General features: G+C 55.9%; 1 protein-coding gene across 12 annotated transcripts; it reads right to left on the reverse strand.

Moving 5' to 3' along the window:
* Nucleotides 1–1,400: 1,400 nt before the first annotated feature.
* RASGRP2 (RAS guanyl releasing protein 2) lies at nucleotides 1,401–21,021 on the reverse strand. Of its 12 annotated transcripts, none has more exons than XM_008953998.6 (17): nucleotides 20,999–21,021; nucleotides 17,833–17,976; nucleotides 17,049–17,151; nucleotides 16,478–16,540; nucleotides 15,987–16,118; nucleotides 15,052–15,202; nucleotides 14,675–14,848; nucleotides 14,399–14,515; nucleotides 11,804–12,085; nucleotides 10,954–11,031; nucleotides 10,593–10,715; nucleotides 10,163–10,278; nucleotides 4,559–4,700; nucleotides 4,267–4,303; nucleotides 3,367–3,546; nucleotides 1,808–1,875; nucleotides 1,401–1,643 (listed from the first exon to the last, which is right to left on the reverse strand). In XM_008953998.6, exons 2-16 carry the CDS (start codon nucleotides 17,903–17,905, stop codon nucleotides 1,814–1,816), a joined length of 1,833 nt encoding a protein of 610 aa, XP_008952246.2. In that variant the 5' UTR covers nucleotides 17,906–17,976; nucleotides 20,999–21,021; the 3' UTR covers nucleotides 1,401–1,643; nucleotides 1,808–1,813. The 12 variants fall into 12 exon arrangements, with proteins under 12 accessions (XP_008952246.2, XP_008952247.2, XP_054950446.1 ...); XM_008953999.6 differs by lacking the exon at nucleotides 20,999–21,021 and adding an exon at nucleotides 20,505–20,652; XM_055094471.2 differs by lacking the exon at nucleotides 20,999–21,021 and adding an exon at nucleotides 20,505–20,649 and having other exon boundaries at nucleotides 1,808–1,872.
* Between the last annotated feature and the right edge of the window lie 381 nt (nucleotides 21,022–21,402).

Here is a 21,402-nt window from a genome sequence, read left to right on the forward strand (position 1 = left end):
CATGCAACCATGAAGACCGCTACTTGTCACATCCCGGGCAGGCAGACCTGGACACACATATGCATGTGTGCACACACACACACACACACACACCAGGAAGAGGCCAGACTGGAACTGGAGGGTAGTGAGGAGAGGAGCCAAGAGGAACCGACTGGGCTGCAGGGATGGAGGCAGCACAGGAGGCAGGCGGCACAGGAGCGAGCTGCTCTTCACAACACAATCGCCGTCTGTTGTTATAGCAACTCAGCCCCCAAATCGTGAAACGGATATTACAGCCTCAAGAGGGGGAAGGGCGGAGGGGGCTGAGGACAGAAGGAGGGGCAGGGGGGCACCCGATGCAGAGACAGGGCTGGGGGGCCCAACACAGGGTAGGCCTGCAGGAGAGATATGACCAGGAAAGAGAAGGGAGTGACCCAAAATAAAGAACAGGCCAGGGGGAGTGGGGTCTTAAAGCAGGGATGGATGTGATGTGGGGAAACCCTGGGGTGGGGGACCAGGGCACTCATGGGGGAACTGAGGCCACTGCCAGGCCCGCAGATACTGTGCTTTGGAGTGGAAGGTGCTCAGGTCTCCACCCCTAGGACAATCCTACAGCTGCTGTGGGACACCTCCCAGTTTGGGGGACTGAGGAGGTAGTTCCCATTGTCAGGACTGCTGTCTGGAGTCTCCTGATCCCAGGGGCAGCCCGGCCCAGCTTCAGAACCTTTAGTAAACTCCCAGACCAGCCTCAGAAGTGGCCTTAGCCTTCTTTAGGTAGCAGTGACCCCCAAAACCTCCGTGCTGCAGGCTCAGGAGGGAAGAGCTGGGTTGGGAGAAGCCACCACCGGAGGCTGAAAGCAGGATCAATATGCATTTCCTCTGGAAGTCACTGTCCTTCCGGCTGGCAGCAGCACCAGGCCAGGAGGCTGCAAGGCCGAGGAGTACAGCCCCCACCCTGAGGCACAAGCCCAGCAGGGCCCTCGGACTGCCCAGGGCCCTCCCTCCCTTCCCTGACAGCCAGCAACTCTGCGCTGCCCCTCTCCCTCCCACGATTCCTGCAGTGAGGGCCCTGTTACTGGAAGCGTCCAAGCAGGGGCTGAAAGGCCGCCTGTCCAGCAAGGGAATTTCGGCCATGGGCTGAAGGCTTTGGGTATGCATGACTGGCCCTGCAATTCTCGGGTGCAGACCTACTAGTTTCAAGTTTTAGATGTCCAAGGATCTGGTCTCCTCAAGATCCTAGACCCTCCCCAAGATTCTTATGTTCCAAGGTTTTCTGCTTCTAAGATTCTCTCCCCCAAGACTCCAGACACATGAGATTCCAGACCTCCCAAGTTTCTCTGGCTACAAAGTTCTAGCTCCCAAGATTGTCATCCTGTAAAGTATACCATCCCCCTACCCCCCGGGATTCTAGGCGCTGATGGTGAAGGTTAATTACACGGGCCTTTTTATTCCATCTGGAAAATACAAATATTCACAAGAGTCTGTACAACCTTAGGGACACCAGCCCTGGCCCTGCCCTCAGCTGCATGCCACCCTCATATCCCACCCCCATCCCCAGCCTCCTGCCCCGACACCCCCAGGCTCCTGCCCCGACACCCCCAGGCTCCCTGCTCTGGTTGAAGTATTTTCTCCAAGGCAGGAATGAGTCCTTGATCCAACCACAGCTGGGAAGAGAAAAACAGGTTGTGAGGAAGACACCCCCCCAACAACAAGGTAGTAGCCCACCTGGCTTGGAGCCATTTGGATAAAGCACCCATTTCCCTGATACTCCCCAGCTCCCCCCCAGCCCTCAGTGGGGAGCTCTGGTGCCAGCTGTGGGAGGACTCACCATCTATTACAAGTGGATGTCAAACACCCCATCCTCCACCGTCTGTACCTCCTCCTCACGGATCTCTGCTGGGAGGGGGATTGCTGCAGAACACACTTCCAGGTCCCTGGGACTTCATCAACCCTTCCCCTCTCCATGGGAGGCATCCACATCATCCCAGAAGCAGACCCACCCACCAAAAATCAATTCCCTGCATGACCTCACAGCCCATTTTTTTTTTTTTTTTTTTTTTTTTTGAGACAGAGTCTCTCTCTGTCGCCCAGGCTGGCGCAATCTCGGCTCTCTGCAACCTCCACCTCCCAGGTTCAAGCAATTCTCGTGCCTCAGCCTCCCAAGTAGCTGGGATTACAGGCGCCTGCCACCATGCCCAGCTAATTTTTGTATTTTTGTATTGTAGAGATGATGCTTTGCCACGTTGGCCAGTCTGGTCTCCAACTCCTGACCTCGGGTGATCCACCCACCTTGGCTTCCCAAAATGCTGGGATTACAGGCGTGAGCCACCATGCCCGGCCTCAGCCCAATTTTTGAGGCTCTTTTTCTATGTTTTTGTTTTGCCACAGCTTTTTCAGCCACAGATTTGTCAGCGCAGTTTGCTTAAATGTCAATTTTGTGTGTATTTCACATTTTAGACCCCAGCACTTCTGGAAGGCTCAATGCAAATGGATTTATCTTTTCTATTTTTGAGGATGTATGCCCTGTGCCTGCCTCTGTTTTTTGAGGACTTATGCCAATCCAAACAGTTGTGATCAACTACCTTAGACCCCAGTTTAACATAGTTGTTCGGACTGTTCTCAGCAAAATAATCATTTGGCCAGTTGTCATTCAGCAGACTGACCTAAAACCATCAAATACCCCAAGAGAGCTGCCAGGACATTATCAGGGCAAGGGACTTTCCCCAGAAGAGCCTCCAGAGCAGCCAGAAAGGGAAAGGCAAGCCAATGGCTCATATAACACCTTCTCCAATCCTTTGTTAACCCCTCCAACAAAATAAGACTGTAACTGGAATCTTGAAGCCTCTTTCACTTTTATACCTCTTTATAAATTAGGGTCTCTCTCCTCAGCCTCAGAAGGTCCAGGGCTTCCTGGCCACTTTCTGGCACCCTTACCTGTCCCTTCTTTATTTATTTTTTTTTTTTTTCTGAGACGGAATCTTGCTCTATCGCCCAGGCTGGAGTGCAGTGGCGCGATCTCGGCTCACTGCAAGCCCCGCCTCCCGGGTTCATGCCATTCTCCTGCCTCAGCCTCCCAAGTAGCTGGGACTACAGGCGCCCGCCACCACGCCTGGCTAATTTTTTTTTTTTTTGTATTTTTAGTAAAGATGGGGTTTCACCGTGTTAGCCAGGATGGTCTTGATCTCCTGACCTCGTGATCCGCCCACCTCGGCCTCCCAAAGTGCTGGGATTACAGGCGTGAGCCACCGCACCCGGCCTGTCCCTTCTTTATTATCCCACCACAAAAAGAGAATTATGCACTTTGGAATGGCTTCCATCCTGCGTTCTTTGCCCCAGTGGCCCTGCATCCTTCCCTCCACAGGCCAGTACAGAATGACTCCCTCTTACCTGGAGGCCTGGAGCCTCGCCTGCCAGGGCGGGGCAGAGAGAAGCTGAAGGCGCGGTGATGGTGGCTGTGCGTGGGTGAGGGTGAGGGTGCAGACCCCTCCAGGCTCACACTCTGGGCCCTGCGCCGACACTCAACTGACAGGCGATCCTTGCACTGCTTGTGGCAGTTCACACCACAGGCTGGGGGAGGGCAAATGGAGAGCCAGCCAGGGCCATTGGTCAGAATACCCTCCATCCCATCCCGCAGGCTTGCGCCCCCCTACCAGGAACCTTTGTTCCTGAGCAGCTGCCCCACCAAAATAAGAGTCTCCTTCCAAAGTGTTCTCCTCCTCCTAATTGTCAGTCTATGCCTTCTCCCATGTTCTCTGTTCCTGGGCAGCTGCGTCATCAAAATAAATGGCCTCTTAAACGCCACTCCCTTCACATCAGTCATCTTGAGCCTCTGATTTTGTGGGGTTTTGGTTTTGGGGTTTTTTTTGTTGTTGTTTTTTTTTGAGACAGAGCCCTCTCTGTTGCCCAGGCTGGAGTGCAGTGGCGTGATCTCGGCTCACTGCAAACCCCGCCTCCTAGGTTCAAGCGATTCTCATGCCTCAGCCTCCCAAGTAGCTGGGATTACAGGTGGCTGCCACCACGCCCAGCTACTTTTTGTATTTTTAGTAGAGGCGGGGTTGCGCTATGTTGGTCAGGCTGGTCTTGAACTCCTGACCTCAGGTGATCTGCACGCCTCGGCCTCCCAAAGTGCTGGGATTACAGGCTTGAGCCACCATGCCCGGCCATGCGCCTCTGATTTTAAGGTACTTCACTCCTTGGCAATTGCCCCACCAAAATAGTAACTCTCCCAAACAAACAAACAAAAAAAAAAAACACTGCCCAGCAGCCCTTCCAGTCATTCCATCTCACCTCGGCATTTGAGGCCCTGCTTGTAGATGCCCAGGATCTGCAATAGAGGAGGGGCCGTGGTGGGAGGAGGGATTTAGAGGTGATGACTCTACTTCTTCCTTCTTGAGGGTGAGACTAGGGCTTTAGAGCCCGCCTCAGGGCCCCGGGCAGAACCACAGGAGGAGAGGCAAATAGAATTAACCAGGTTTTCCTGGCTTGAGAAGGGCTCTGGCAGAGGCGGGGCCAGAAGGGAGGGCGGGGCCGGGGCTGGAGGGGCGTGGCTTGGGCCGTGAGCCGGGAAAGGGACTCTCACCAGGGTTTTGCAGTGGCGGCAGGCGACGGGGCGCAAGGAGTTGCTCTCCTGGAAGTTGTGTACGAAGCCCATGCGGCCCCCCAACACAGAGCTGGAGCGCAGGAAATAGGAAACCATCTCCTCCCTGCTGATGCAGCCATCCCTGTGGGGAGTTGGGGGGGCGCTTCAGCTCGGGCCCTCCCCAGAACCATCCACCGCTGGCCTAACCCATCCCACTGTTCCCAGTGTCCTCATGGAACTCCTGATTTTGGACTCCTGTTGCAGAGTAAAGAAAAGGCGGCACTGGACTAGGGGTCAGGCAGATGTGGGAAGTGCCGCTAACCAGTGTGTGGTCTTGGGCCAGTCCCTTTCCCTGGGTTCCTTCTCAGAACAGTGGCCTGTCCTGCCCACTTCACACTTTGTGTGCCAACTAAAATAACTGTGTACTTTCCATGGAACCATCAGCCTCGGGCTCCCGAAGTGTACTGTGTGCAACACCAGTCGGGAGCCCTGAGCAGGGAGAACTCTCTAATGAGTTCTGGGACCAGGAGAGATTGGGAGAAATCGCATCCCTCTCTCTCCTGCATCATCCTGCTGGAAAGACACCTGTAAATCCAGCGTTTCCCACATAACCCAGGGCTTTCCGCAGAAGCCCTTTTTCACCTATGAATACATTTTAGGGAAAGAATGAGCACGTGTTCTAGACACAGACCTCAGTTCAAATCGCAGCTCTACTTCCCTGCCTCTTGACCTGTAGCGGAGTAATCTCCCTGTCTCTCCGTTTCCTTATCTATAAATGGGTGTAATGATCATTCCTACATTTCATAGGATTTTGGTGAGGATTAAATTAGATGATGCATGTGAAGTTTTACAACAGTGTCTGCACAGATAGGAGGGTCCTCAGCCACCAAGTGCTATTCCCATCGGGACTGGCCCTCGCTTGAGACTCCCACCTGCTTATGAGGGGGCTCATAATGTGTGATCCAGGTGGTCCATCAAATCAAGGGAGCATTAGGATAACTGGCTATCTGAAAAAAATATAGAGCTGAGCACAGTGGCTTACGCCTGTAATCCCAGCACTTTGGGAGGCCAAGGCGGGTGGATCACGAGGTCAGGAGTTCAAGACCAGCCTGGCCAACATGGCAAAGCCCCGTCTCTACTAAAAATACAAAAAATTAGCCAGGCATAGTGGCGGGCACCTATAATCCCAGCTACTCGGGAGGCTAAGGCATGAGAATCACTTGAACCTGGGAGGTGGAGGTTGCAGCGAGCCAAGATCATGCCACTGCACTCCAGCCTGGGTGACACGGCAAGAGACCTGTCTCAAAAAGAAAAGAAAAGAAAAGAAAAAAATATAAGCCTACCCAGGAGGTGGAGGTTGCAGTGAGCTGAGATCACACCACTGCACTCCAGCCTGGGCAACAGAGCAAGACTCCGTCTCAAAAAAACAAACAAACAAACAAACAAAAAATACAAGCCTACATTCTTCATACTGTGCGTGAAAACTAAATTATCACTGTTCTCACTGGATTTTTTGTAAACACTCATGCAAAAAATAAAATTATCTCAAAAGATATAAGACAGGGCGGGCAAGGTGGCTCATGCCTGTAATCCCAGCATTTTGGGAGACCAAGGCAGTCGGATGACTTGAGGTCAGGAGTTCGAGACCAGCCTGGCCAACATGGTAAAAACCTGTCTCTACTAAAAATACAAAAATTAGCCACGCATGGTCGTGGGCACGTATAATCCCAGCTACTCGGGAGGCTGAGGCACAAGAATTACTTGAACCTGGAAGGTGGAGGTTGCAGCGAGCCAAAATCATGCCACTGCACTCCAGCCTGGGTCACATGGCAAGAGACCCTGTCTCAAAAAAAAAAAAAAGAAAAGATATAAGATAATAATTTTATAATCTTGAGGGGCTGAGGGCCTTTCTACACAGAACACAAATCCAAGAAGCCAGAAAGGAAAAGACTGACATATTGAGCACACAAAAGTTTTTAAATTTTATATGGAAAAAGACAACATAAATGACAGACAGGGAGAAAATATTTGCAAACACATTCAACAGCAAAGGGTTAATATCCATTAACAGAGATTCTAAAAATCAATGAGAAAAAGACCAACAAACCCAGTAGAATAATGGACAAGGAATCAGAACAGGCAATTGACAGGAGAAATAAATGGCCAATAAACATATGAAAAGATACCCTACCCCCATTAGTATTAAAGAAATGCAAATTTAACCAAGATACCATTTGCCAATGAGACTGGCAAAATTGTGAAGCTTTTTATAGCATCCACTGTTGGCGAGGAAGTTGGGAAGCAGGCACTTGTACGCTGCTGATGGGGGTGCAAACTGGTACAACCTTGTCTGAGGTCAGTTTGGCAGTCTCTCTCCTAATTTAGAATGTGCATATCTTTTGATCCAATTATCCCACTTCTAGGAATTTCTCCTACAGAAATAGTGGCCTGAGTGGATCAGTAAAAGGACGTTCATGGCAGCCTGGCATAGAATCATACTGAAAAACTGGAACAGTCTAACTGTCCATCAGCAGGAGGATGGTTAGGGAAATGATGGACTAACCGCACAGTGGAATACTCTGCAGCTGTTCTAACGAATGAGGTAGTTCTACATGAATCCACATGGAAAGATGTCTGTGATCAAGGGTTAAGTGGAAAACAAGCACAAAGATGAAAAAAAACAAAAAGCAAGGCATGAAATTCTGTCAAGATGGTGATTTTTAGGCCGGGTGCACAGTGGCTCATGCCTGTAATCCCAGCACTTTGGGAGGCCGAGGTGGGCAGATCACCTGAGGTGGGTAGATCACCTGAGGTGAGGTCAGGAGTTGGAGACCAACCTGGCCAACAAGGTAAAACTCCGTCTCTACTAAAAATACAAAAATTAGGCCAGGCATGGTGGCTCACGCCTGTAATCCCAGAACTTCGGGAGGCCGAGGAGGGCGGATCACCTGAGGTCAGAAGTTCAAGACCAGCCTGCGCAACATGGTGAAACCCCATCTCTACTAAAAATACAAAATTAGGCTGGGTGAGGTGGCTCATGCCTGTAATCCCAGCACTTTGGGAGGCGGAGGCTAGTGGATCACGAGGTCTGGAGATCAAGACCACGGTGAAACCCCGTCTCTACTAAAAATACAAAAAATTAGCCGGGCATGGTGGCGGGTGCTTGTAGTCCCAGCTACTCCAGAGGCTGAGGCAGGAGAATGGCATGAACCCGGGAAGCAGAGCTTGCAGTGAGCCGAGATCGCGCCACCGCACTCCAGTCTGGGTGACAGAGTGAGACTCTGTCTCAAAAAAAAAAAAAATACAAAATTAGCCAGGCATGGTGGCAGGCGCCTGTAATCCCAGCTACTCGGGAGGCTGAGACAGGAGAATCACTTGAACCCGGGAGGCGGAGGTTGCAGTGAGCCGAGATCACACCACTGTACTCCAGCCTGGGCAACAAAGAGCGAAACTCCGTCTCAAAAAAAAGAAAAAGAAAAAAAAATTAGCCGGGTCTGGTGGCCAGTGCCTGTAATCTCAGCTACTTGGGAGGCTGAGGCATGAGAATTACTTGAACCTGGGAGGCAGAGGTTGCAGTGAGCCAAGATCGCGCTATTGCACTCCAGCCTGAGCGACAGAGTGAGACTCTGTCTCAAAAAAAAGAGAGGGTGATTAAAAAAAAGAAAAAAGAAAAAAGAGAACCCACTACAAGTGCCTAGATGCTGCCTAAAGATATATCAATAATTGCTGTAAATGCATAGATAATTTTGTAAGAAAGAAATGGAAACACCCAAGTTCCAGAAACAAAGAGGGAGCTTTACAATGAAGTGGTGAGCTGGGCCTGGTTCTGGGAGCCGGTGCTGGTCTCCCTCCTGCCGAACCAGGTGCTAGGTTTTGATACCCAACCAGGGCTTCCCCCTCACCAACACACACACACACACACACACACACACACAGCCTGGGGCCTGCAGGAGGTAGAGGGTTAAGGCTGAGACCGCTGCATGAAGCTGAGGCCTCCATCGTCTCAAAGGGTCATTCTCACTGAAAAGGTGGTCTAGATAAAAATCCACCCACCAACCCAGGGAGAAAACATGGAACTCAACTACCTCTGCCTAAAATCTGGGAGAAGAAATAAAGCAGCTATGATAAAAGCCACAAGCAGAACTAGATTTATGCTCTAATCCTGTTTGTCCATGAAACAGACACCAAACAAACAAAATCTCTATCAATGTGCACCTGCCTGGGAAAAGAAGACTGGAAGAATCCACATACTGCCAAGCTTAATATTGTTAACAGTGTTTAATCATGGCAACTTCTACCAGTGGAAAAGGAAAGAGGGGACTTTCATTTCTTCCTTTTTTTTTCCTTTTTTTTTTTTTTTGATGGGGGTGATCTCGCTCAGTCACCCAGGCTGAAGTGCAGTGGTGTGATCACAGCTCACTGCAGTCTCAACCTCCTGGGCTCAAGGGATCCTCCTGCCTCAGCCTCCTGAGTAGCTGGGACTACAGGCACGTGCCACCCATGCCCAAAAAAAATTTTTTTAGGCTAGGAGCAGTAGCTCATGCCTGTAATCCTAGCACTTTGGGGGGCCAAGGCAGGTGGATCACTTGAGGTCAAGAGTTTGAGACCAGCCTGGCCAACATGGTAAAACCCCATCTCTGCTAAAAATACAAAAATTAGCCAGGCACGGTGATGCATGCCTGTAATCCCAGCTACTCAGGAAGCTGAAGCAGGAGAATCACTTGAACCCAGGAAGTGGAGGTTGCAGCGAGCCGAGATTGTACCACTGCACTCCAGCCTGGGCAACAGAGTGAGACTCTGTCTCAAAAATAATAATAATAATTTTTGTAGAGACAGGGTCTTACTCTGTTGCCCAGGCTGGGCTCAAACTCCTGGCCTGAATTGATCCTGCCAACTCAGTCTCCCAAAGTGCTAGGATTACAGGCGTGAGGCACCGCACCTGGCCTCTCACTTCTTACTTTAAACATTTTGTTCACTATAAATTTATTTTACCACCTAGATTTTATTTTACCGTGGATTTTTGTAATGTGGAAATAAAAAACAACAGATTTTTGAAATACAGGTAACATTAAAAAATAAATCGACCTGAGATGGACTTTAAATTTTGAATGGAGTTTTTTCTGCTCAGCAAAAATAGGGCATGAATCTGGCTTCAGGGGGCATGTTTAACCTACTTCAGAGAACCAGCTGTTTTTCCAAATTGTCAGCATATGAACTGTTGATAAACAACTGGGTACTGCTAATTACAAACCTTTCTTATCTATTCATTAGAACAGACTATCCAGGAGCTCAAGTTGCCCACACTTCTTGACAGCTGTGAGCTCCACAAATAAAACAGCACTTTTGTAGCCACAGTCCCCAGGTCACAGTCTTTGCAAGACTCAGGTGGAGCCCCCCATCTGTCTGAATTTGTGAGATACCACTGCGCCTCCACAGCTGGCAGCCTCTCCTCCCCACAAAAGCAAGTGCCCTTTCCCACACTGGCAGCTTCCCAGGCCAAGATCATCTGGCTCAGTGACCTCATCTTGCACACAAGAAACTGAAGCCCAGGCAGAAGTGGGCTGAGTTGCCTTCCCTCTCCCCCAGGTCCCCAGCCCTCCTCACTGGTTCTGGTCGAGGTCCCCAAAGGCGCTGAGGTAAGGGAAGTTCCCACGGATGATCTGGAATTCTTCCTGTGAGATGTGGCCATCCCCATCGACGTCAAAGTTCCGGAACACAGACTGGGGCACGCAGAGGGACACGCAGAGCCAGAAGAGGGGAGAGTAAAGGGGACATCAGGTGCTGTCCCTTCCCACGTTCCCAGTCCATTTGATTAGGTGTGTCTCAGAGAGGTCTCTGACACCACCCCCGTTCCATACCTCCACCCCCACCCTACCCAGGGGCACCTCAGCCCCGTGCAGCTGGCCTGCCAGGCCCTGTGACTCCTGGGGGCTGAGTGCTGGGTCTTGAACAGGACACTCGTGCTGGCTTCCAGGGCAGTGCTCCGGCAAACTGGCCTCTCCCCACACACTGCTCAGGCTCCGCAGGAGCTCACCTCCACCATCTTCTCGATGTGCTCCACCACGAGGGCCTGATCCAGCTTGGGTTTGGCAGCCGAGGTCCACTCCTCCAGCACCGGGGGCCGGGGTGGTGGGGTGCAACTCGTGGGGCTGGTTGGCTATGGAAATGGTCGGGCCTGAGCTAGGGCCAGAGGCAGGGGGAGCCCAGAGCCCCGGGGAACAGAGAGGGGAATCCCTGGGAGAGGGAAGTCTGCCCAACACTACTGCCCTACCCCCAGGATGCCTCTGTCCTACAAGACGGATGGGTGAGGTGGTTGCTAAGAGCTCTTCCCGTCCTCACATCCTGGGATTCTCAGGAGGGAAGGGCAGAGTGGAGAGGAGGGAGTACCCCCTCACCGAGGACTTGGAGCGCGGCTCCCGCTGCAGGGACAGCTGGTACAGCTCATCCTCCGTCTGATACTGATCCAGAGACACCTGGGACACACAGATCTGATCACACCCACTGTGCCCTGCCCACGGCCACAGAGCCCAGGGCCAAAGGTCGACCTAGAGGCCACAGCTCAGCTCAGAGCTCGGGTCAGAAGCTAGACTCAGGACAAAGCCTGGCTTAGAACACAGCACAGCAACCCCCGCGTCATCCCAGCGCGCAGATCAAACCACAGCATGGCCCCAAACCTTGAACACAACATATTGCCAAGATGTCAGGGAAGAAGCCAGGTCGGAACCCAGCCAGAAGCTCTGATTTCAACCCTGATCCCCTCCAGAGCCCAGAAGCAGCTAAGAATCCGCTCCAAACCTTAACACTTAAGCCCCAGCCCAATGTCTAGAACCTTGTCTGGATCTAAACCAGAACCCAACTCCCACCCTAGACCCCAAGACCAAGTGTAAAGCCAAGCCCAGAACTTCACTCCAAGCCCAGGGCCATGCTTAGAAACCACCCCTGCCCACAGAATGCAGAGCTTGGCCCAGCCCTAGAACACAGCCCATTGCCAGAACTCAACCCGGGACCCAGGCCCAGTTCAAACTGCCCACAGTCCACATACCAGCCTGGAGATCAGACCTCAGTCCACAGCCCCAACCAGAGCCTGGACCCCTTCTCAGCATCCACTCCAAACCCCAGAGCCCACGCTAGATCTCAGTTTCTTGGCCAGAACCCAGAGCCCCAGGCCACGCCCACAGCCAGGACCTGGGGAAACTGTCAACCCCTGGTGCCCAGCTCCCCACCTCCCTGCCCCCTGCTCCTCACCGTGAGCAGGCTCAGCAGGTCGGGGTTGGCCTGTACTGGTGGCCGCAGGCTGGTCACCATGGCCAGCTCCTCCAGGATGCTAAAGAGCTGCTTCATCTTGGCCCCGTTGAGCCGGGTCCGGGCTGGGTCCAGCCAGTCAGGCAGTGCCAGCTGCAGGGCCACCAGGTCCTTGAGGTGCACACCCAGGATAGGGAAGCGGAAGCCCACACAGGCTGCCAGCCGACGCCGGTAGTTGCCATAGTTGCCTGTCGCCGTCACTAGTTCCGTGAGACCCTCCCAGAGCTGGGGACAAAGGACAGAGGAGTCATACCCCCACAACCATCCTCCCTACCTCAGCCCTGGAAATGTAGGAGGGGGTGAGGAGGAGTCAGGGTCAGGGACAGGTGAAAGAGTAAAAACCTCCCTTACTGTCCCCCACGACTGGCTCTCTCAGCCCCTGGGGATTGAATTCATTGCCATGAATTCAAGGCAATACTCACTGCCAAAAGCACCACACCTCTAAACCAGGCCTGGACACAGGGAATCATCAACATTTAACAGGAGAAACAGAGGCTCAGGGAGGCAAGGCAGCACAGGACAATGACCTGGAAGAACATACTCAGCCACCCCGTCCAAACAGCAAAAACTGGAAAAACCAGCTGGGCGTGGTGGCTCACACTTGTAATCTCAGCACTTTGGGAGGCCACGGCAGATGGATCATGAGGTCAAGAGATGGAGACCATCTTGGCCAACATGGTGGAAACCTCATCTCTACTAAAAAAATACAAAAATTAGCCGGGTGTGGTGGTGCATGCCTGTAGTCCCAGCTACTCAGGAGGCTGAGGCAGGAGAATCACTTGAACCTGGGAGGCAGAGGTTGCAGTGAGCCAAATTAGCGCCACTGCACTCCAGCCTGGTGACAGAGCAAGACTCCATCTCAAAAAAAAAAAAAAGAAAAGAAAAAGAAAGAAAGAAAAGAAAAGGAAAAACCCCAACATTCAACAATAGAATCAATACATAAATTGGGGTAGGCTGGGGGCCGTGGCTCACACCTGTAATCCCAGCACTTTGGGAGGCTAAAGCGGGTGGATTGCCTGAGCTCAGGAGTTCAAGACCAGCCTCGGCAACATGGTGAAAGCCTGTCTCTACAAAAAATTAGCCAGACGTGGTGGTACGAGCCCATAATCCCAGCTACTCAGGAGGCTGAGGCACGAGAATCACGTAAACCCAGGAGACGGAAGTTGCAGTGACGAGATCTCGCCACCGCACTCCAGCCTGGATGACAGAGACAGACTCCATCTCAAAAAAATAAATAAATAAATGAATTGGGGTAGATGTACAATAAAATATTATATGGCAATGAAAATGAAAAAACAATTGCTCCACATGACAGAATGAAAAGACTCTCAGAACCATGTGGAATGAAAAAAGCAAGACATAAAATAACACAACATTCCATTCATAGAAAGTTCAAAACAGACAACAAAAAGCCCCACATTGTTTTGGACCGCATACCTACGTGGTGAAGCTATAAAGAAAAGCAAGATCATCATTGCAAAAGTCGTGGGGAGGGAGTTATGCTCTAAAGTGCTGGGCGCTTGGGGGCCTGGCAGGGTTCTATTTCCCAACCCGGGCAGTAGTTACACAGTGTTTTCTTTACAATTTTTCTTTAAACTATTCATATGTTTTTATATACTTTTCTTTTTTTTTAGATGGAGTCTCACTCTGTCGCCCAGGCTGGAGTGAGGTGGCACGATCTTGGCTCACTGCAACCTCCGCCTCCTGAGTTCAAGTAATTCTCCTCCTGCCTCAGCCTCCCAAGTAGCTTGGATTCCAGGTGCGTGCCACCATGCCTGGCTAATTTTTGTATTTTAGTAGAGATGGGTTTCCACCATGTTGGCCAGGCTGGTCTCAAACTCCTGATGTCACGTGATCTGCCCACCTCAGCCTCCCAAAGTGCTGGGATTACAGGTGTGAGCTACTACGCCCAGTCTCATATGTTTTTATATACTTTTCTATATGTATGTTACTCAATACTTCAAAATACTTCAAAAATAATAAAAAATGAAGGAGAAAGAAAAGAAGAAACTACAAGTGGCAAGGCACAATGGCTCAAGCCATAATCTCAGCACTTTGGGAGGCCAAGGCAGGCGGATCACTTGAGCCCAGGAGTTCAAGACCAGTCTGGGCAACATGGCAAAACCCCATCTCTAAAAAAAAAAAAAAAAAATTAATAACAATACAAAAATTAGGCATGGTGGCGTACACCTGTAGTCCCAGCTACTCAGGAGGCTGAGGTGGGAGGATCGATTGAGCTCAGGAGTTCAAGGCTGCAGTGAGCTTGTGATTGCACCACTGAACTCCAGTCTGGACAACAGAGAGAGACCCTGTCTTAAAAAAAAAAAAAAAAAAAGTACTAGCTTTGGGGTCCATGACGACCTGTGAGCCCCCACTCTGCTGTTGCCATTGTGCAAACTGAGAAAAGCACTTAACCCCTCTGAGCCTCCATTTCCATATCTATCAAATGAGGACAGCTGTGCCCAGCCCCCAGTGCTGCTGGGAGGACCCAGTGAAGACAGACCTGGGAAGCACCGGCCCCTCCCCAGTCCCAGGCACCTTGATGGTCTCAGGGCTAACGTGGCTGTGGGTCTCCTTGAGGCGGGAGATGGAGCTGTGGCTCAGGCCCCCGACCACTGCCATCAGCGTGTTGAAGTTCTGCAGCTGTAGCAGCTTCTGGAAGGCAAATGGGGACGGAGAGGCAGGGAGTCACTGAGTGGGCCCAGAATTTGGCCCAGCTTATCTAGAGAGAAGGCAGTGGGTTAGGGGAAGGGAAGGGTTGGCCTGACTGGCATGTGGGGTGGTTGGGAGACACAGGGAGGGAGGGGCAGGCACCTCCGCCACGTGGACAAAGTGTGTGATGACCAGGGCCCGCTGCGGGGCTGTGGGTTTGCTGAGGATCATGAGCTGCACCCACTGCGAGACGCTGTTGAAGAGGGAGATGAACCGCTCCAGGACGGGGTTGTCCACAGTGCAGCCATGAGTCACGAAACTGTGATAGTCCTGAAACTGGGGGCATGAGGAGTGGCCTCAGCACCTTGCCGGCCTCTCCCCTCACTGATAGCCACTCCTCACCCTCCAGCTGACCTTCAGTGGTTACACTGAAACCCCTGATGCACCCTGTGACCCAGCCTACGCCAGGGACCCTGCCCCTCCTAGAACTCTCTTCCAGCCCACATTGGACCCCTGACCCCCCAGCCCTCGGGCCGCACCAGGATCTTGCAGAAGGAGCGATACTCCAAGTAGGTGAGATGCTCCGCCAGCTCCATGGGCTCCAGGTGGTCAAACAACAGGGACATCTTGCGCTTTTTCTGTCCCACAGGGTTCCGCTGAGTCACCTGCCGCTTCCACTTGTAGGTAGGGCTGGGGGGGCAGGGGTAATGAGCCCTTTGCTGGACATGCACATGCCTCGTGGCCCCCCACTCACACAGACACACCATTCACTCTTACTGAGAACCTACATAATGCGAGGCACTGTCCTAGGCACGAATGTTCCCAGTCCCAGCAACTCCTCCTCATCTCCCCCCACCCCGTCATGCACTCAACACACATTTATGAACAACGTACTCTGTGCCAGGCACTGTGCTAGGCGCTGGGAATACAGAGATGAGTAAGACACGGTTCCTGCCCTCGAGGAGCTCACAGTCTACTGAGGGAGACAGACACAGAAACACATGATCACAAAACAGCGTGACACATGTACAGAGGTCTTTGTACAGGAGTCTGTACAAAGTGCCATGGAGAACAGAGGTGGGAACGACAAATTCTACCCCGGAAGAGCCCCGAACCCTCAGAGCCCACGGAGACTTCATGCCTGAACTGAGTCTTGGTAACACGGAGGAGGCAGCAAAGGGGATGATATGAGCAGAGCACCATGATGGGAAAGGACTCGAGAGCTCAGCCGACGGGGAGCCGACACAGCGCAGCTACAGGAAGAGGTGTGTGGGATGGGTGGTGGCAGTGGAAGATGAGGCAGGAACGCCAAGCTGCCCAGAGGAGGCATGTTGAAGGCAATAGGGAGCCATGGAAGGTTTTTAAGCGAGAGAGCAACATGACCCTCACTCATTCAGTTCAACAGACATTTATTAAGCACAGATGGTATAGGATACTGAGTGCCCCCCCAGCCCTCTGTGCTCCCCCCACGCACACGCTGTCTATGTCGATTAGGCTGCTGTGCCGCCGGTTCCCTTCTTGGTCTAGCAGAGCCTTCAGCTCCTTGATCTGCTCAGCCAACTCCGGGTTCAAGTCAAACTCCGCTGGGAAGGCGGAGATCCAGTACCTGGAGGAGCGGGGAGTCACCCAAGATAGCCCTTCCCCCACCATCACCCAGCAGGTTGCAAGGAGCTATTTGAGATTATAGTCACCTAAGCAAAAAGACCCTCAAACTATGGTTCCAGCTCTTTCCTTCGCCACTCCAAGTGTACATTAGACCCTTGAGACAACCACCCGCACTGCGCAGAAAAGAAAATTAAGGCCCAGACCCAGGAAGGGGTGAGCCTGTGGCAGCACTGCCCACCCGAACAAGCCAGGGTTCAAACCCACTCTCAGAAACAGCGCCCTGCCCCCTCCTCCAGGCCAGCCTGAAGCCAGAGAGAAGGGAGAAAGGGGAGGGGCTAGAGCCCCAGGGGAAAGACTCACCTGACCAGGTGGCACGTTTTCACCTGCAGGGAATTGGAGTTGTCCTTCCGGGATTGTTGGTAGGTGAAGGAGAGAGTTAAGGAGGCCGCTTAACTCTAGAAAGGGAGACCTGCGTGGAGGGAGGCTGGGGGCGGGGCCTGGTTCTAGGAGACACGTTCTAGGGATGGGGCCTGCGCTCTGCGGAGATGCTGGGGGTGAGGCCTGAGCTCTGGGAGGGGTTGGAGGTGGGGGTGGAGGACTAGGTGCTGAGGAAGGCTGAAAGCAAAGCCTGGGCTCTGGGAGAGAGAGATGCACGGGGCGCACCCAAGCCTGAAGCAGGGGCAGGCCCTAGACTCTAGGGAGAAGGAGGGCAAGGCCTCGGCTGGGGACAGAGCCTGGGGACAGGACCGAGTCGCTAGGAGCAAGGAGGGGGCAGAGCCTAGGCCCTAGTTGGAGGCTGGGACGACGCCTGAGCTCTGGGATAAGGAGTGGCCTATACTTAGGAGCGAGGCTCATTCTGCACCTGGGCTGGGCAGAGGGGCTGCGCATGGGCTCCGACGGCGGGGGCCTTGGCAAGGCCGGCGAAGGATATATGTGGAGCAGCTTGGCCGCCAGCTGAGAGGAGGGGATGTACCAGGGGTGCATCATGAGGAACATGCGCACCAGCTGCGGGTCCCGCACCTTCCCGGAGTCATCTGACTCCGAAGGGTCAAAGACAGGTGGCTGAGCTGGGTCCGCAGCTACCATGCCTCATCCTTACCCCGCAACCCGCCAGGTATCGGTCCTTCGGGTGCACGCTCGACCCCGCCCACCTCCTGCTTGCCCAGGACTCCGAGAGCAGGAGGCAAATTAGAGAGGAAAGGTGTGGTGGGCGAGAGATAGGCACGCCCTGAGGACTGGAGGAGGGGAGCGCCCGAGCCGCCCATCGTCCGGAGGGGAACCAGCTGGGGCGGAAGGAGCCTGGGTTCCCCGGGGTCAAGAATCCAGAGGTCATTTCCTGAGCGCTTGGGGGGAAGGGGCACCCCTTCACCAGATAAGCCGCCCCCCATTAGCCGGAAACAGCTCCCAGGCCGGAGATAGCGAGTTCCTCCGGATTCCCCGGGAGACAGATAATGCCCCTCAAGTGTCAGAGTCCGGGACCCGGCCCTCCCTTCGCCGCCGCTGGGGAAGGCTAGAGAAGGGAAACCTCATCTGTCTGAAGGGCGTGCATCTCTCTGCCCTGCGTTGCGGAGAAGACTTTCGTTAAAGAGACTGCACGCTGCGGAGCAGGGTGGGTCCGGGTCAGGGCTGTGCCCTGGACTGTGCCTGGGAGGCAGGGACCCGGGCTCAGACTCGGGGCTAGGCTCAGGCTCCGTGTGCCCTCCCGAGCCACTCACCGAAGGCTTCGATGCACCCGCGGAGCAGCTCCTCCACCGTGCAGCCCTTGTCCAGGTCCAGGGTGCCTGCCATGGCCGCCGGCGCGGGGTGGGCTGGGCCCAGGCTGCGCTCCGGGAGCCTCCCACCGGGCTCGGACCGAACCCCTGTCCCGGGAGAGGCAGAGCGGGAGTCTGCGGAGGCGCGGGCGGGGGCGCGGCCCCGCGGGCAGAAACGGGGCGGGGCGGGCACGCCCCCTGCTGGGCAGGGGCGGAGTTGTCCCCCGCGGCCACTCCCGGGGTTAAACGGTCTGGCCCGGGATGGTGCAACCCGCCAGTTGGGAAACGGGCCCGCAGAGAGGCTTCCGGCCCACCCTCGGAGTCGCGGGAAGGCCGAGGGGCTTCACGAGGATGGGGACGAACCAAGATCCCAGGACTGGCTGGCGCCCAGCCCCCCCGCAGGGCGCCTTCTCCTCGCGCCCTCTCCCCAGAGGCACCTGCAGCACCCCGCAGCTCGGCTCTGCGCCCCTCCCGCTTCCCTCCCTCCACAGCCTCCCTTCCCCCGCAGGGTTATTTTGGGAACCCAGAGCCTGAGGGGACCTCGGAGGAATTTCTCCCTGGTATGGGAGGGGGGAGGAGAGAACCCAGGCGTCCTGCCCGCCTCGCCCCCTCCCGGGAGCCCAGGAAGGCGAGGCGGGGCTGCGGCAGCCCCCAGAGGGCCTGCCCTAGGGGAGGCGGACTGGATGGGAGAGGAACATTCCTGGGGCGGGGGGAGCCCGCTGCGGCCAGGAGGCGTCAGCGGGAAGCCTGAGCCTGGGAACTGAGCGCTCCCAGGCCACCTCCGCAAAGGTCCCAGGGGTCCCGGCTCAGCTTGTCCACAGGCCCTCTTCCTCCCTATCCCCGGCTCCTGACCCTGGCCCCGGCCCCGCACAGGCGAACTGTGAGCGCGCACGTAACAGGGTGTCCAGAGGGGGGCGCTCGCGCCAAGGGTGGCCGGTGGGTGCATGACACCATTAGCAACTCCGGTCACTGGCGGGGTCATACGCACCCTGGCAGGGGCAAACACTCCACACCCAAGTTATTCGTCGGAGGCCGGGGACCTAAGTGGAGGTGCAGGCGTCCGCACTTACACGCACCGGGCCACAGGCACAGGCCTCCCATCCTCCGTCTCTCACACACAATGGCACCCACACCCTGTGCACACCTGCACGAAGAAACCCTCAGGCACACATACCCAGCTCGTCCACCCCAGAATGCAAACCCGCGGACGAGGTCGCCTCCTGGACGTGCTGTTCACTTGAGCCAGGCCAGCCTTGAGTCCCGCGGCCACACAGGCGCTGACATCCTCACACGTGTGCACACACGCAAGGCAGTGCCTCTCCACGCATGTACACTCCCACACACATGCACACACCCCCATGGGTGCGCACGCCCATTCCGTCGCCCCCCTCCCATTTGCGGTGCAGGGCCCGCCCTGCGGCCCCAGCTCCCTGACTCCCCTCACTCCCAGATTTTGGCAGAGCCTTGCCCCACGGAAAGGTACCCCGGCCCTACACATACTCACTCCCCCAGGCTGGAGGACAGGGGAGCTCCTGTACGGAGTTCTCAGGCGGACTTTTCCTAAGAGCCACCCAGAGCCGTCCCCGCCTGGCTCTACCGCTTCCTCGTGTGACCTTGAGAATCACTTGGCCTCTGGGAGCCTCAATTTTCTCATCTGCCAAATGGGGGTACGCGGGGGAGGGCCCCGCTGGAAGGTGGCTGGTAAAAGCTGGGTGCACCGTGGAGGTCCTCTCCCCTCCGGGGATCCAGCGCGCCTTAGCTCTCGTGGCCGCTGCCCCCTCTCCCAGACCCGGGCCGCAGACTCCCCACCCGCTCGCCGCCCCCAGCCCGCCCGCGCCGCCCTGGGCGGGTGGGGGGGTCGCTGGGGGCCGCGCCCTCCTTCGCCTGGCGCCCCGCCCGCGCTCGCCCACTCACTCTTGGGACCTGCCGCAAGGAGCCCGCACCGGCCTGGCCGACCCCACCTCCGTGCGCTCCCGCCCGCCGGCCTCGCTGCGGCTGCGGCTCCCGCCCGCTCTCCACGCCGCGGCCCCGCTCCCCGCCGCCCCGCCCCCGCCCCCGCGCCAGGCCGCCCCCTCCCCCCTCCGCCCCTGCGCGGAGCTCCGCACCGCCGGCTGCGCCACCCCCACCGGGGGCTCCCTCTCGCCCCGCACGCGGCGGTCCCTGCGGCAGCTTAACCCCTCCCCTGCCGCGCCACCCGGGAGGCCAGGGCCGCGGGCGGGGGGCTGCGCCACTAGCTGCCCCGAGGGTGGGCGACCGGAGGCCCCGCCGCCCGGGACGCGGAGGGGGGACCGAAACGAAGAGCCCCTCCCCCAACCGCGGACGCCCCAGTGCCCCCCGCCCTGCCTGGGTGTCGGGCGGAGGAAGCCGGGAGGGGCAGGAAGCGGACTGCGGTGGGGAAGGGGCGCCCCGCCCAGCCCCCAGCTCGGGTTCCTGTTTTCGAGACAAACCGTTCCCATGGGGCTAACCCGGCCCGGGACCGGGCGTCTTCCTGCAGGCAGCGGGTGGCACAGGCCTAGTGGAGGTCGGGGGCGTGGGGACAGCTGGTCCTTGAGATAGTCTGGGGGATGGGCTAGGACAAGATGGGAATATTTTGGGGAGAGGGACCTGTGGGGAGCGAGGAATGAAATCGTGGCTACCTGGAGACGCGGCCTTGATGTCTGGGAATGGGGGCGGGGGGCCCAGTTCACACAGGAGGAACGGGGCCCCGGAAGCCTGGCTCCCCACAGGGTCTAATGGAAAGGGGCAGCCGCATGTGGCGGTGGGTTCTCCGCAGCTCGGAGACTGGAGACCTGGATGCCTGGCCAACAGGGAGGAACTTGGGAGGGGCAGCCGCAGGCGGTTGGGGTCCCCACTAGCCGGGCCTAGGAGAGCGGGTAACGGTTTCCGGCCATTTGGCTTCAGACACACTCACTGTGAAACCACCGACCCCAAACCTCCCTTCCGAGGCGTGCCCCTCCCAGCCTTGGGGCGGGGGATCCCGGACCGCCCCCGCACCTCAGTCTTGGTAATGTAAGACTTAGAAACAGGACCTTTCTGTTCCTCAGTTTCCCCATAATGAGGGCCTAGGCTAGGCGGTCTGCGAGTGTTCCCTGCCGTAACACTCCCCCGACTTTGGATCCAGTGTAGCCACCTGCTAAGAGACCCTTAAACGCCGCAGTAGGGCGGGGCTAAGGGCGGAGCCAAGAAGGCGCCGAGCATCCTCTGCTTCCTCCCCCTCCTGGGTCCTGCCCTCGACAGCGTGGATTCTCCGTGGTCCGGGAAGCCTCAGCCCAAGTCCCGGCTCCCAGCCCCGGTGGGCCCCACCCAGGCAGACGCCCCGCCCCCGGCCAGCGAGGCTGGCCGCTGACCTAGTATGGACACGGCACTGGGAAGAGAGGCGTGGAGGGTGACGCCAGGAAAGGGGCTGGAGAGGCCTAGGCCCCGCCCCCACGGGTCGCCCCCTCCACCTCCCACCACCGTCCCGCCGTGGGACGCACCTGCCGAGGGTGGAGGATAAGGGGGTGACTGCGCGGCTGCTGTTGAGCCCGCCAAGAG

This window comes from Pan paniscus, chromosome 9 (assembly GCF_029289425.2).
Source record: "Pan paniscus chromosome 9, NHGRI_mPanPan1-v2.0_pri, whole genome shotgun sequence".
NCBI lineage: Eukaryota > Metazoa > Chordata > Mammalia > Primates > Hominidae > Pan > Pan paniscus.

What these genes read in the sequence shown, in the direction of transcription:
- RASGRP2 (XM_008953998.6), bottom strand. Translation starts at nt 17,905, where the DNA reads ATGGCAGGCACCCTGGACCTGGACAAGGGCTGCACGGTGGAGGAGCTG. An exon ending in CGGGTGCATCGAAGCCTTCG is followed by an intron (nt 17,152 to 17,832) that starts GTGAGTGGCTCG and finishes CTTCGGAGTCAG; the next exon opens with ATGACTCCGGGAAGGTGCGG. An exon ending in GCCGCCACTGCAAAACCCTG is followed by an intron (nt 4,304 to 4,558) that starts GTGAGAGTCCCT and finishes CCTCTATTGCAG; the next exon opens with ATCCTGGGCATCTACAAGCA.